At 47.8% G+C, this 16583-nt stretch overlaps 1 protein-coding gene across 1 annotated transcript in view; it reads right to left on the reverse strand.

Moving 5' to 3' along the window:
* Positions 1 to 3178: 3178 nt before the first annotated feature.
* Positions 3179 to 16583, reverse strand: part of LOC134983333 (oocyte zinc finger protein XlCOF7.1-like) — a 38000-nt gene continuing 24595 nt past the window's right edge. Inside the window, exon 7 of the mRNA XM_063949042.1 lies at positions 3179 to 5670. Within this exon, the coding sequence (XP_063805112.1) occupies positions 4529 to 5670 (1142 nt within the window). The 3' untranslated portion in view covers positions 3179 to 4528. The remainder of the gene's footprint in view (positions 5671 to 16583) is intronic.

A 16583-nucleotide genomic window follows, 5' to 3' on the forward strand; every position in this document is an offset into this window, starting at 1 on the left:
GCTGCCATCACCCTGACTCCCCACTGCCACCCACCTTTTTACCACATCCAAGCACTGCTTGGGGATTTATGGTACTACTAACAGTCCTTCATCAACATATGGAATTAACTAGGTCAGTAGAGGCAGAAGCTGCTTCTGGTACATGGACCCTGGTCATGTAGGGCTGGGAGAGTCAGTAACATTATGTAATAGGGGCCTACAGTAAGTCAGTAAGGAGGCAGAAGCTGCTTCTGGTACATGGACCCTGGTCATGTAGGGCTGGGAGAGTCAGTAAGATTCTGTAATAGGGGCCTACAGTAAGTCAGTAAGGAGGCAGAAGCTGCTTCTGGTACATGGACCCTGGTCATGTAGGGCTGGGAGAGTCAGTAAGATTATGTAATAGGGGCCTACAGTAAGTCAGTAAGGAGGCAGAAGCTGCTTCTGGTACATGGACCCTGGTCATGTAGGGCTGGGAAAGTCAGTAAGATTCTGTAATAGGGGCCTACAGTAAGTCAGTAAGGAGGCAGAAGCTGCTTCTGGTACATGGACCCTGGTCATGTAGGGCTGGGAGAGTCAGTAAGATTATGTAATAGGGGCCTACAGTAAGTCAGTAAGGAGGCAGAGCTGCTTCTGGTACATGGACCCTGGTCATGTAGGGCTGGGAGAGTCAGTAAGATTATGTAATAGGGGACTACAGTAAGTCAGTAAGGAGGCAGAAGCTGCTTCTGGTACATGGACCCTGGTCATGTAGGGCTGGGAAAGTCAGTAAGATTCTGTAATAGGGGCCTACAGTAAGTCAGTAAGGAGGCAGAAGCTGCTTCTGGTACATGGACCCTGGTCATGTAGGGCTGGGAGAGTCAGTAAGATTGTGTAATAGGGACTACAGTAAGTCAGTAAGGAGGCAGAAGCTGCTTTTGGTACATGGACCCTGGTCATGTAGGGCTGGGAGAGTCAGTAAGATTGTGTAATAGGGACTACAGTAAGTCAGTAAGGAGGCAGAAGCTGCTTTTGGCACATGGACCCTGGTCATGTAGGGCTGGGAGAGTCAGTAAGATTATGTAATAGGGGCCTACAGTAAGTCAGTAAGGAGGCAGATGCTGCTTCTGGTACATGGACCCTGGTCATGTAGGGCTGGGAGAGTCAGTAAGATTATGTAATAGGTGCCTACAGTAAGCCAGTAAGGAGGCAGAAGCTGCTTCTGGTACATGGACCCTGGTCATGTAGGGCTGGGAGAGTCAGTAAGATTATGTAATAGGGGCCTACAGTAAGTCAGTAAGGAGGCAGAAGCTGCTTCTGGTACATGGACCCTGGTCATGTAGGGCTGGGAGAGTCAGTAAGATTATGTAATAGGGGCCTACGGTAAGTCAGTAAGGAGGCAGAAGCTGCTTCTGGTACATGGACCCTGGTCATGTAGGGCTGGGAGAGTCAGTAAGATTATGTAATAGGGGCCTACGGTAAGTCAGTAAGGAGGCAGAAGCTGCTTCTGGTACATGGACCATGGTCATGTAGGGCTGGGAGAGTCAGTAAGATTCTGTAATAGGGGCCTACAGTAAGTCAGTAAGGAGGCAGAAGCTGCTTCTGGTACATGGACCCTGGTCATGTAGGGCTGGGAGAGTCAGTAAAATTATGTAATAGGGGCCTACAGTAAGTCAGTAAGGAGGCAGAAGCTGCTTCTGGTACATGGACCCTGGTCATGTAGGGCTGGGAGAGTCAGTAAGATTATGTAATAGGGGCCTACAGTAAGTCAGTAAGGAGGCAGAAGCTGCTTCTGGTACATGGACCCTGGTCATGTAGGGCTGGGAGAGTCAGTAAGATTCTGTAATAGGGTCCTACAGTAAGTCAGTAAGGAGGCAGAAGCTGCTTCTGGTACATGGACCCTGGTCATGTAGGGCTGGGAGAGTCAGTAAGATTCTGTAATAGGGAACTACAGTAAGTCAGTAAGGAGGCAGAAGCTGCTTCTGGTACATGGACCCTGGTCATGTAGGGCTGGGAGAGTCAGTAAGATTATGTAATAGGGGCCTACAGTAAGTCAGAAAGGAGGCAGAAGCTGCTTCTGGTACATGGACCCTGGTCATGTAGGGCTGGGAGAGTCAGTAAGATTGTGTAATAGGGGCCTACAGTAAGTCAGTAAGGAGGCAGAAGCTGCTTCTGGTACATGGACCCTGATCATGTAGGGCTGGAAGAGTCAGTAAGATTATGTAATAGGGGCCTACAGTAAGTCAGTAAGGAGGCAGAAGCTGCTTCTGGTACATGGACCCTGGTCATGTAGGGCTGGGAGAGTCAGTAAGATTATGTAATAGGGGCCTACAGTAAGTCAGTAAGGAGGCAGAAGCTGCTTCTGGTACATGGACCCAGGTCATGTAGGGCTGGGAGAGTCAGTAAGATTATGTAATAGGGGCCTACAGTAAGTCAGTAAGGAGGCAGAAGCTGCTTCTGGTACATGGACCCTGGTCATGTAGGGCTGGGAGAGTCAGTAAGATTGTGTAATAGGGGCCTACAGTAAGTCAGTAAGGAGGCAGAAGCTGCTTCTGGTACATAGACCCTGGTCATGTAGGGCTGGGAGAGTCAGTAAGATTGTGTAATAGGGGCCTACAGTAAGTCAGTAAGGAGGCAGAAGCTGCTTCTGGTACATGGACCCTGGTCATGTAGGGCTGGGAGAGTCAGTAAGATTCTGTAATAGGACCCTACAGTAAGTCAGTAAGGAGGCAGAAGCTGCTTCTGGTACATGGACCCTGGTCATGTAGGGCTGGGAGAGTCAGTAAGATTGTGTAATAGGGGCCTACAGTAAGTCAGTAAGGAGGCAGAAGCTGCTTCTGGTACATGGACCCTGATCATGTAGGGCTGGGAGAGTCAGTAAGATTATGTAATAGGGGCCTACAGTAAGTCAGTAAGGAGGCAGAAGCTGCTTCTGGTACATGGACCCTGGTCATGTAGGGCTGGGAGAGTCAGTAAGATTATGTAATAGGGGCCTACAGTAAGTCAGTAAGGAGGCAGAAGCTGCTTCTGGTACATGGACCCAGGTCATGTAGGGCTGGGAGAGTCAGTAAGATTATGTAATAGGGGCCTACAGTAAGTCAGTAAGGAGGCAGAAGCTGCTTCTGGTACATGGACCCTGGTCATGTAGGGCTGGGAGAGTCAGTAAGATTGTGTAATAGGGGCCTACAGTAAGTCAGTAAGGAGGCAGAAGCTGCTTCTGGTACATGGACCCTGGTCATGTAGGGCTGGGAGAGTCAGTAAGATTCTGTAATAGGACCCTACAGTAAGTCAGTAAGGAGGCAGAAGCTGCTTCTGGTACATGGACCCTGGTCATGTAGGGCTGGGAGAGTCAGTAAGATTCTGTAATAGGGAACTACAGTAAGTCAGTAAGGAGGCAGAAGCTGCTTCTGGTACATGGACCCTGGTCATGTAGGGCTGGGAGAGTCAGTAAGATTGTGTAATAGGGGCCTACAGTAAGTCAGTAAGGAGGCAGATGCTGCTAATTAGCAATCCTTTTTCTAGCAGACTGGAGGCCGTCTATCGCAGGGCAAGGCCGTCCAGTATGCTGAACGGCGCCTCCCCCTTGATGCAGAAATTGCGATCACTTCACAATTTCTTCTTCATTTTAGAAACTACTGAACTATCCTTCTGCGGCCCGCAGGATCCCCACTGCGTTCTTCTCGATTGTGATGTCATGCAGCCACCGTAATCACACCTGTTTGCGCCACACTGCACTTGCAATGATCCATCTTCTCCATGGAAATGGAGCATTGCCGCCTTACCCTGGACCGCCTCTGCCTGATTAACAAGAACCAATCACATTTTCTGCGTCCGCAACTTTTTCTCAATGATTCTGTTTGGATCACACACTGCAATCCAACCTGAATTAGGCCCAGAGTCACCATCTTACAGGCAGCCGGTGGAGGGAGCAGAGAATGGGTGTTATGTGGCAGGAACGGGCTGGTTAGGTAACAGCCTGGCTGCTGCATTCTGTACAAGCTACAAGCGGTGCAATTCTATTGCTGGGAGACCCAGGTAGAGGACATTGCAGTAGTCTATGTGTGATGATACAAGTACATGTATGACTGTAGGTAGATCTTCTGAGGGAAATAAGTGCTGGAGTCTGGCTATGTTCCTCAGATGAGGATCTGATTTTGGCAGATACTGATGTCTAAGTGTCACTCCACTAACCAGGACACCAAGATTCCACAAAGGATCAGCATTTTGTAACTCTGAACGCTCAAGTTTAAGTATGGTTGGTAACAAAGCTGAGCTGTAGCCCTGCCGTTTGTTGGTGAGCTTCTACCATAAAGACCTGTTTCACCAGGACTGAGTCACAGCCAACTGGCATCACCCACAGATGGAGCTCAGCTAGACAACCATTTAGGATTGGTAGTGGGTTCTCAGTACCCGGAGCAAGAGACAGGTCATCGACATAGCAGTGGTAGCATGTATATTGCAAAAAGCATAGGAGATAGGAGAAGAACCTTGAATGCATGGCAATTAGTATACTCCAGAAGACTAAAATGGTTTCTCACCTGAGTGATGTCTATTGCGTGCAACAAGAGCTGATTTATTTCTCAGAACAAGGAAATGGCTTCTCACCTGTGTGACAAGTTGTGAATTCTAAACATTTCCCGCCCTCAGAGCAAGAAAATGGCTTCGCACCTGTGTGACTTCGCCGATGTGTAACAAGAGCTGATTTGTGTGCAAAACTTTTCACACACTCAGAACATGGAAATGGCCTCTCACCTGTGTGACTTCTCTGATGTGGAACAAGTTGTGATTTCCGTATAAAACATTTCCCGCACTCAGAGCAAGAAAATGGCTTCTCACCTGTGTGAGTTCGCTGATGTAGAACAAGAGATGATTTCTGTGCAAAACATTTCCCGCATTCAGTGCAAGAAAATGGCTTCTCACCTGTGTGACTTCTCTGATGTAGAACAAGATCTGATTTGCATGCAAAACATTTCCCACACTCAGTACATGCTAATGGCTTCTCACCTGTGTGACTTCTCTGATGTTTAACAAGTTGTGATTTCTGGATAAAACATTTCCCACACTCAGAGCAAGAAAATGGCTTCTCACCTGTGTGACTTCGCTGATGTGTAACAAGAGGTGATTTTTGTGCAAAACATTTCCCGCATTCAGTGCAAGAAAATGGCTTCTCACCTGTGTGACTTCTGTAATGTAGAATAAGATCTGATTTGCATACAAAACATTTCCCACACTCAGAACATGGAAATGGCCTCTCACCTGTGTGACCTCTCTGATGTGTAACAAGTTGTGATTTCAGGATAAAACATTTCCCACACTCAGAGCAAGAAAATGGCCTCTCACCTGTGTGACTTCTCTGATGTATAACAAGTTGTGATTTGTATGTAAAACATTTCCCACACTCTGAACATTTCAGTGGCCTCTCACCTGCCTTACCTGTGTGTGCGGTAATAGGTTTTGTGTTCTGTGTAAAACATTTGGCATCTATAGAACAGAAAAACTCTGTATCTACTGTCAGAGCTGGAACAGATGCACCAATATCAGAGTGATCAGGAGAACATTTCCCAGGATCAGTGGGACCAGCTGATAGAGCTGGATGTATAATTGGGGTAATGGCGTTATCTCCTGGAGAATCCTGTCTACTGTCATTATCTTTTATGTCACAATCCGGGGATAACATTAGATGTCCTTCTGAGATATTCCTGCTTGTGTGTCCATCTGCTGGAAATAAAATACATTATGGAAATGTGACATTTTCTGTAACAATATTAATCTTGTAAACAAGAGGAGAAGACGACTCTCTGGGACACTTAGGGGTATATGCAATTGCGGTCGAATTCCCGAAAATGTCGAAAAACTGGAATTTTTGCCCCCCCCCCCCAAAAAAAATTAGACAATGCAATACAGTACTTTTCGTCAGAAAAAAAAAAGGGCTTTTAAAATTCGACTTTTTAAAATTCGACATTTGACAAATTCGACATTTCTGCAATGGTACAAACGCGGCTTTTCGACAAAAGTATATTCAATTGAAGAATGTAAATTCAACAACAGTGCTTTTTGATAGTACATTCTTCATTTTCAATCCGCCTCACTTTGCTGGCAGAATGTAATACAAATTTTAAAAAACATGTTTTTTTTTGTTAATAGCATATCTACTTATATTAGAAGGGATTAGGTACTTGGGTTGGCTCTTTAGGAGGCACAAGTATTATTTATATATTTTTTAAAATATATATATTTTTTTATGGAATGGGTTAAAAACCAAAAAAATAATAATGCGTGGGGTCCCCCCTCCTAAGCATAACCAGCCTCGGGCTCAAGCCGGTCCTGGTTGCCAAAATATGGGTAAAAAAATTACAGGGGATCCCCCATATTTTAACAACCAGCACCAGGCTCTGCGCCTGGTCCAAAAAATACGGGGGACAAAAAGAGTAGGGGTCCCCCGTATTTTTTGTACCAGCACCGGGCTCCACTAGCTGGACAGATAATGCCACAGCCAAGGGACACTTTTATACCGCTCCCTGCGGCCGTGGCATTAAATATCCAACTAGTCACCCCTGGCCGGGGTACCCTGGAGGAGTGGGGACCCCTTCAATCAAGGGGTCCCCCCCAGCCACCCAAGGGCAGGGGTGAAGCCCGAGGCTGTCCCCCCATCCAAGTGATGCGGATGGAGGGCTGATAGCCATGTGTAAAAATGAAAGAATATTGTTTTTTGCCGAAGAACGACAAGTCCTAGCAAGCCTCCCCCGCAAGCTGGTACTTGGAGAACCACAAGTACCAGCATGCGGGGGGAAACGGGCCCGCTGGTACCTGTAGTTCTACTGCAAAAAAAAATACCCAAATAAAAACAGGACACACACACCTTGAAAGTAAAACTTTATTACATACATGCCGACACATACATACTTACCTATGTTGACACGCCGACTATGGCCACGTCTCCGTCTGTCGACGTCCGTGGTACCTGAAAATAAAATTATATACTTACCTGATCCAGTGTCCTGTTCTTTTATTGTAATCCACGTACTTGGCAAAACAAAAAAACGCATACCCGCTCCACACGGACTGAAAGGGGTCCCATGTTTACACATGGGACCCCTTTCTCCGAATGCTGAGACCCCCTGTGACTCCTGTCACAGAGAGTCTCTTCGGGCAATCAGGGAGCGCCACATCCTAGCACTTTCCCGATTCCCTATGCGCGTCTGAGCTGGCAGACAGCGCAACGCACAGCACCTCCATTAGTTTCAATGGTGGGAACTTTGCGGTCAGCGGTGGGGTTACCCGCGGTCACACCAGCACACCATCAACATAAAATGACTAGCAATGGCTGGTAACAAAAACAGCAACAGATGAACAGGTAACTATGAAGAGAAACCTGCAGACAAGTCCACGCACTGAAGCGGGCACCCAATATCTCTTATGGACTACGAGAAAAGGATTTACCGATAGGTGTAAAAATCCTCTTTTCTCTAACATCCATAAGGGATATTGGGGAATTAGTACGATGGGGACGTCCCAAAGCTTCTAGAAAGGGTAGGAATGTGTGGAGACGTCTGCAGCACCACCTGCCCAAACTGGGTAACCTCTTTTGCCAGTGTATCAAACTTGTAGAACTTCACAAAGGTGTTCTTCCCGAACCAGGTAGCGGCTCGGCAAAGTTGCAGGGCCGAGACTCCACGGGCAGCCGCCCAAAAGTACCCCACCAATCTTGTAGAGTGGGTCTTCAAAGACTGTGGAACAGGTAAGGCTGCCGGCACATAGGCCTGTTGGATAGTCTGCCTAATCCAATGAGCAATGGACTGCTTAGAAGCAGGGCAACCCTTTTTCTGCACATCATAGAGCACAAGCAGTGAATCTGTCTTTCTGGCTAGAGCCGTTCTCTTGATATAGATCTTCAAGGCTCGCACAGCATCCAATTTCTCCGGAGGAGCAGCAGCACCAGAACTTGATGGGACAACAATCAGTTGATTCAGGTGGAACTCAGAGACAACCTTCGGTAGGAACTGTTGACTAGTCCTGAGCTCCGCTCTGTCTTCATAAAAGACCAAGTAGAGACTTTTACACAATAGGGCCCAGAATTCTGAGAGACGCCTAGCAGAAGCCTGGGCAAGTAACCACGCGAGGTACTAGTCTTCTACCATCATCAGAGGTTCAAGTCAGGAGGACTGTAGAAATTCCAACACCACATTCAATTTCCAAGGTGCCGTGGGCGGCACAAACGGAGGTTGTATGTGTAGTACCCCGTGCAAGTAGGTCTGAACTTCTGGCAACACTGTCAACTTCTTCTGAAAGAAAATTGAGAGAGCTTATTCACACCAGCCTGCAGGAAACGTAAGAATTCTGCAGGTGGATACGTGCGTTCCTCGTACTAAAAGATATATTCTCCCGATATGATGATAGTGTTTTGACGTCACAGGCTTTCTGGCCTGAGCCATAGTTACAGTAAACTTTTTGGAAAGGCCTTTGTGAGCTAGGATGTTCCGTTCAACCTCCAAGTCGTCAAACGAATTCGCCGTAAGTCCGGGTAGACGAACGGTCTTTATTGCAGAAGATCTCTTCTCATTGGCAGAGGCCAAGGGTCTGCGACGGACATGTCCAGAAGATCTGCATACCACGTCCTTAGAGGCCAATCCAGGGCAATCAGAATTGCCTGGACTCCTTGATTCCTGAATCGCTTTAGCAGCCTCGGGAGCAATGGAATCGAGGCAACAGGTAGACCATCTGGTAAGGCCAAGGGGACGTCAGCGCATCTATTGCTCTCGCCTGAGGGTCTTTGGTTTTTGAGCAATACCAGCGAAGCTTCTTGTTGAGTAGAGAAGCCATCATGTCCATCTGTGGGCAGCCCCACAGGTCGATGATCTGTTAAAACTAGAGATGAGCGCCTGAAATTTTTCGGGTTTTGTGTTTTGGTTTTGGGTTCGGTTCCGCGGCCGTGTTTTGGGTTCGACCGCGTTTTGGCAAAACCTCACCGGGTTTTTTTTGTCGGATTCGGGTGTGTTTTGGATTCGGGTGTTTTTTTCAAAAAACACTAAAAAACAGCTTAAATCATAGAATTTGGGGGTAATTTTAATCCCAAAGTATTATTAACCTCAAAAAACATAATTTCCACTCATTTTCAGCCTATTCTGAACACCTCACACCTCACAATATTATTTTTAGTCCTAAAATTTGCACCGAGGTCGCTGTGTGAGTAAGATTAGCGACCCTAGTGGCCGACACAAACACCGGGCCCATCTAGGAGTGGCACTGCAGTGTCACGCAGGATGTCCCTTCCAAAAAACCCTCCCCAAACAGCACATGACGCAAAGAAAAAAAGAGGCGCAATGAGGTAGCTGTGTGAGTAAGATTAGCGACCCTAGTGGCCGACACAAACACCGGGCCCATCTAGGAGTGGCACTGCAGTGTCACGCAGGATGTCCCTTCCAAAAAACCCTCCCCAAACAGCACATGACGCAAAGAAAAAAAGAGGCGCAATGAGGTAGCTGTGTGAGTAAGATAAGCGACCCTAGTGGCCGACACAAACACCGGGCCCATCTAGGAGTGGCACTGCAGTGTCACGCAGGATGTCCCTTCCAAAAAACCCTCCCCAAACAGCACATGACGCAAAGAAAAAAAGAGGCGCAATGAGGTAGCTGTGTGAGTAAGATTAGCGACCCTAGTGGCCGACACAAACACCGGGCCCATCTAGGAGTGGCACTGCAGTGTCACGCAGGATGTCCCTTCCAAAAAACCCTCCCCAAACAGCACATGACGCAAAGAAAAAAAGAGGCGCAATGAGGTAGCTGTGTGAGTAAGATTAGCGACCCTAGTGGCCGACACAAACACCGGGCCCATCTAGGAGTGGCACTGCAGTGTCACGCAGGATGGCCCTTCCAAAAAACCCTCCCCAAACAGCACATGACGCAAAGAAAAATAAAATAAAAAAGAGGTGCAAGATGGAATTGTCCTTGGGCCCTTCCCACCCACCCTTATGTTGTATAAACAGGACATGCACACTTTAACCAACCCATCATTTCAGTGACAGGGTCTGCCACACGACTGTGACTGAAATGACGGGTTGGTTTGGACCCCCACCCAAAAAGAAGCAATTAATCTCTCCTTGCACAAACTGGCTCTACAGAGGCAAGATGTCCACCTCATCATCATCCTCCGATATATCACCGTGTACATCCCCCTCCTCACAGATTATCAATTCGTCCCCACTGGAATCCACCATGTCAGCTCCCTGTGTACTTTGTGGAGGCAATTGCTGCTGGTCAATGTCTCCGCGGAGGAATTGATTATAATTCATTTTAATGAACATCATCTTCTCCACATTTTCTGGATGTAACCTCGTACGCCGATTGCTGACAAGGTGAGCGGCGGCACTAAACACTCTTTCGGAGTACACACTTGTGGGAGGGCAACTTAGGTAGAATAAAGCCAGTTTGTGCAAGGGCCTCCAAATTGCCTCTTTTTCCTGCCAGTATAAGTACGGACTGTGTGACGTGCCTACTTGGATGCGGTCACTCATATAATCCTCCACCATTCTATCAATGGTGATAGAATCATATGCAGTGACAGTAGACGACATGTCCGTAATGGTTGTCAGGTCCTTCAGTCCGGACCAGATGTCAGCATCAGCAGTCGCTCCAGACTGCCCTGCATCACCGCCATCGGGTGGGCTCGGAATTCTGAGCCTTTTCCTCGCACCCCCAGTTGCGGGAGAATGTGAAGGAGGAGATGTTGACAGGTCGCGTTCCGCTTGACTTGACAATTTTCTCACCAGCAGGTCTTTGAAACCCAGCAGACTTGTGTGCGCCGGAAAGAGAGATCCAAGGTAGGTTTTAAATCTAGGATCGAGCACGGTGGCCAAAATGTAGTGCTCTGATTTTAACATATTGACCACCCGTGAATCCTTGTTAAGCGAATTAAGGGCTCCATCCACAAGTCCCACATGCCTAGCGGAATCGCTCTGTCTTAGCTCCTCCTTCAATGTCTCCAGCTTCTTCTGCAAAAGCCTGATGAGGGGAATGACCTGACTCAGGCTGGCAGTGTCTGAACTGACTTCACGTGTGGCAAGTTCAAAGGGCATCAGAACCTTGCACAACGTTGAAATCATTCTCCACTGCGCTTGAGACAGGTGCATTCCACCTGTTATATCGTGCTCAGTTGTATAGGCTTGAATGGCCTTTTGCTGCTCCTCCAACCTCTGAAGCATATAGAGGGTTGAATTCCACCTCGTTACCACCTCCTGCTTCAGATGATGGCAGGGCAGGTTCAGGCGTTTTTGGTGGTGCTCCAGTCTTCTGTACGTGCTGCCTGTACGCCGAAAGTGTCCCGCAATTTTTCTGGCCACCGCCAGCATCTCTTGCACGCCCCTGTCGTTTTTTAAAAAATTCTGCACCACCAAATTCAAGGTATGTGCAAAACATGGGACGTGCTGGAATTTGCCCAGATTTAATGCACGCACAATATTGCTGGCGTTGTCCGATGCCACAAATCCACAGGAGAGTCCAATTGGGGTAAGCCATTCCGCGATGATCTTCCTCAGTTGCCGTAAGAGGTTTTCAGCTGTGTGCGTATTCTGGAAACCGGTGATACAAAGCGTAGCCTGCCTAGGAAAGAGTTGGCGTTTGCGAGATGCTGCTACTGGTGCCGCCGCTGCTGTTCTTGCGGCGGGAGTCCATACATCTACCCAGTGGGCTGTCACAGTCATATAGTCCTGACCCTGCCCTGCTCCACTTGTCCACATGTCCGTGGTTAAGTGGACATTGGGTACAACTGAATTTTTTAGGACACTGGTGAGTCTTTTTCTGAGGTCCGTGTACATTTTCGGTATCGCCTGCCTAGAGAAGTGGAACCTAGATGGTATTTGGTAACGGGGGCACACTGCCTCAATAAAATGTCTAGTTCCCTGTGAACTAACGGCGGATACCGGACGCACGTCTAACACCAACATAGTTGTCAAGGCCTCAGTTATCCGCTTTGCAGCAGGATGACTGCTGTGATATTTCATCTTCCTCGCAAAGGACTGTTGAACAGTCAATTGCTTACTGGAAGTAGTACAAGCGGGCTTACGACTTCCCCTCTGGGATGACCATCGACTCCCAGCAGCAACAACAGCAGCGCCAGCAGCAGTAGGCGTTACACGCAAGGATGCATCGGAGGAATCCCAGGCAGGAGAGGAATCGTCAGAATTGCCAGTGACATGGCCTGCAGGACTATTGGCATTCCTGGGGAAGGAGGAAATTGACACTGAGGGAGTTGGTGGGGTGGTTTGCGTGAGCTTGGTTACAAGAGGAAGGGATTTACTGGTCAGTGGAGTGCTTCCGCTGTCACCCAAAGTTTTTGAACTTGTCACTGACTTATTATGAATGCGCTGCAGGTGACGTATAAGGGAGGATGTTCCGAGGTGGTTAACGTCCTTACCCCTACTTATTACAGCTTGACAAAGGGAGCACACGGCTTGACACCTGTTGTCCGCATTTCTGGTGAAATACCTCCACACCGAAGAGCTGATTTTTTTGGTATTTTCTCCTGGCATGTCAACGGCCATATTCCTCCCACGGACAACAGGTGTCTCCCCGGGTGCCTGACTTAAACAAACCACCTCACCATCAGAATCCTCCTGGTCAATTTCCTCCCCAGCGCCAGCAACACCCATATCCTCCGCATCCTGGTGGACTTCAACACTGACATCTTCAATCTCACTATCAGGAACTGGACTGCGGGTGCTCCTTCCAGCACTTGCAGGGGGCGTGCAAATGGTGGAAGGCGCATGCTCTTCACATCCAGTGTTGGGAAGGTCAGGCATCGCAACCGACACAATTGGACTCTCCTTGTGGATTTGGGATTTCGAAGAACGCACAGTTCTTTGCGGTGCTTTTGCCAGCTTGAGTCGTTTCATTTTTCTAGCGAGAGGCTGAGTGCTTCCATCCTCATGTGAAGCTGAACCACTAGCCATGAACATAGGCCAGGGCCTCAGCCGTTCCTTGCCACTCCGTGTGGTAAATGGCATATTGGCAAGTTTACGCTTCTCCTCCGACAATTTTATTTTAGGTTTTGGAGTCCTTTTTTTTCTGATATTTGGTGTTTTGGATTTGACATGCTCTGTACTATGACATTGGGCATCGGCCTTGGCAGACGACGTTGCTGGCATTTCATCGTCTCGGCCATGACTAGTGGCAGCAGCTTCAGCACGAGGTGGAAGTGGATCTTGATCTTTCCCTAATTTTGGAACCTCAACTTTTTGGTTCTCCATATTTTATAGGCAGAACTAAAAGGCACCTCAGGTAAACAATGGAGATGGATGGATTGGATACTAGTATACAATTATGGACGGACTGCCACGGTTAGGTGGTATAAAAAAACCACGGTATAAAAAAACCACGGTATAAAAAAACCGCACTGTACACTGGTTGATAAAGAGATAGCAGTATACTCGTAACAATTAGGATGACACTATGACGGTATAAAGAATGAAAAAAAAACCACGGTTAGGTGGTAGGTATATAATAAATAATACAATTCTGGTCGGACGGACTGCCTGCCGTGTGCCGACACAGAGGTAGCCACAGCCGTGAACTACCGCACTGTACACTGGTTGATAAAGAGATAGCAGTATACTCGTAACAATTAGGATGACACTATGACGGTATAAAGAATGAAAAAAAAACCACGGTTAGGTGGTAGGTATATAATAAATAATACAATTCTGGTCGGACGGACTGCCTGCCGTGTGCCGACACAGAGGTAGCCACAGCCGTGAACTACCGCACTGTACACTGGTTGATAAAGAGATAGCAGTATACTCGTAACAATTAGGATGACACTATGACGGTATAAAGAATGAAAAAAAAACCACGGTTAGGTGGTAGGTATATAATAAATAATACAATTCTGGTCGGACGGACTGCCTGCCGTGTGCCGACACAGAGGTAGCCACAGCCGTGAACTACCGCACTGTACACTGGTTGATAAAGAGATAGCAGTATACTCGTAACAATTAGGATGACACTATGACGGTATAAAGAATGAAAAAAAAACCATGGTTAGGTGGTAGGTAATGGTATATAATAAATAATACAATTCTGGTCGGACGGACTGCCTGCCGTGTGCCGACACAGAGGTAGCCACAGCCGTGAACTACCGCACTGTACTGTGTCTGCTGCTAATATAGACTGGTTGATATTTAAAGAGATATTAGTAGTATACAACAATACTATACTGGTGGTCAGGCACTGGTCACCACTCCTGCAGCAAAAGTGTGCACTGTTAATTAATATAATTGTACTCCTGGCTCCTGCTAACAACCTGCAGTGCTCCCCAGTCTCCCCCACAATTAATTATAAGCTTTTAATTTATACATTGATGACTGTGCAGCACACTGGGCTGAGCTGAGTGCACACAGACTGAGTCACACTGTGTGACTGACTGTGCTGTGTATCGTTTTTTTTTTCAGGCAGAGAACGGATATAGCAGAGAGAAGTGAACGGATATATTATATTAAATAAAAGTTAGCAACTGCACTGGTCACTGACTGTGGTAAACTAACTCTGTCTGCGACTCTGCACAATCTCTCTCTATCTAATCTATCTATCTATCTCTATTCTAATGGAGAGGACGCCAGACACGTCCTCTCCCTATCAATCTCAATGCACGAGTGAAAATGGCGGCGACGCGCGGCTCCTTATATAGAATCCGAGTCTCGCGAGAATCCGACAGCGTCATGATGACGTTCGGGCGCGCTCGGGTTAACCGAGCAAGGCGGGAAGATCCGAGTCGCTCGGACCCGTGAAAAAAAAAGTGAAGTTCGTGCGGGTTCGGATTCAAAGAAACCGAACCCGCTCATCTCTAGTTAAAACACCTGTTGGTGGAGACCCCACTCTCCCGGGTGGAGATCGTGACGACTCAGGAAGTTCGCTTCCCAGTTGTCCACCCCCAGAATGAAGATGGTGGACATTGCATTTCTTTCTTCCCAGAGGAGTATCTTTGACACTTCTCGCATGCAGGCTCTGCTTTATGTCCCTCCTTGGCGATTTATTTAAGCCACAGCCATGGCTTTGTATGACTGAACCTGGATCGCTCGATCCCTGAGTAGAGAGAGGCCTGAATCAGAGAATTGTAGATCACTCAAAGTTCCATAATGTTGATTGGAAGTAGGGCTTAGTGGGCTGACCACCTGCCATGGAACTAAGCCCCTTGGGTGACAGCTCCCCATCCTCTCAGACTCCTATCCTGAGTCCCGAAACTTCAACCTTCCAGCAGGTTTGAGAACTGTAGACACCACAAGAGGGAGATCCTGGCATGAGGCGACAGACGTATTATCCGGTGCATCTGAAGATGTGATCTGGATCGCTTGCTCAGGAGAACCAATTGAAATGTTCTGGCATGGAACTTTCCATACTGGATGGCATTGTATGAGGCTACCATCTTTCCCAACAATGTTATGCAAAGATGGATGGATATCAGAGTAGGCCGTAGGACCACTCGGAACATCTCCTGGAGTGTCCTTGCTTTGTCCTCTGGGAGGAACACTTTCTGAGCCACGGTGTCCAGAAACATTCCCAGGAATAGGAGCCGCTGAGTAAGCTCCAGGTGGGACTGTAAATTGAGGATCCACCCATGTTGTGACAGAAGCTGAATAGTGCAGTCTATATTGAGCACTAGAAGTTCCCTGGTAAGGGACAATATTGACACCCTGGATTCGTAGCTGGAACAGCATCTCCGCCATCACCTTCGTGAAGACCCTCGGAGCTGTGGACAGGCTGAAGGGTAGTGCCTGTTACTGGTCGTGATCGATCAACAGGGCAAACCACAGGCCTGATGAGGTGGCCAAATCGGGATATGGACATAATCATCCTTTATATCCAACAAGACCATGAACTCCCATTCTTCCAGACCCGCAATCACTGCTCGCAAGGATTCCATCTTGAACTTGAAAACCTTTAGGTAACGGTTTAAGGATTTTAGATTCAGAATGGGCCTTACCGAACCGTCCGGTTTTGGTACCACAAACAGGTTGGAGTAGTAACCCATTCCTTGTTGTAGTAGCAGCACTGGAACAATGACTTGGGACTGGGCCAGCTTTAGGATGGCCTGTTGCATCGTAACTCGTGTATCCTCCAAAGCTGGTAAGCTTGATTTGAAAAATCGTTGGGGAGGAGCACTGCTGAACTCCAGCTTGTAGCCCTGAGCAATGAGGTCATGTACCCAGGTATCCTGGCATGAGCTTTCCCAGATGCAGCTGAAGTGACGCAGTCGAGGTCCCACCTTGAGATCCCCTCGGTGTGTATGTGTGTGTGGGGGGGGGGGGGGGGGGGGGCGTCATGCTGAGGCCTTCGTGGAAGCTGAACTGGTGCTTTGTTCCTGAGAACATGCAGTGGCTGGTTTTCTTGCCTTACTTCTGGTGCTTCTCGCTGCAGTGCAGGCGCCTCTGACTCTTGATCTAAACCTTGTTGTCCAAAAGGACTGGTTAGACGGCCCCAGAAAAGAGAAATGTGGATTTTCCTGCAGTAACCTTAGAAATCCATGTATCCAACTCCCCTAAGGAAGAGACTCCACACTGTGCTTGGAATCTGCATCCACTATCCAGTGACGCAGCCACAAAGCTCTGAGCGCTGACACTGCCATGCAGTAGTCCTAGTATT

This window comes from Pseudophryne corroboree (genome assembly GCF_028390025.1).
Source record: "Pseudophryne corroboree isolate aPseCor3 chromosome 3 unlocalized genomic scaffold, aPseCor3.hap2 SUPER_3_unloc_13, whole genome shotgun sequence".
In the NCBI taxonomy this organism is placed as follows: domain Eukaryota; kingdom Metazoa; phylum Chordata; class Amphibia; order Anura; family Myobatrachidae; genus Pseudophryne; species Pseudophryne corroboree.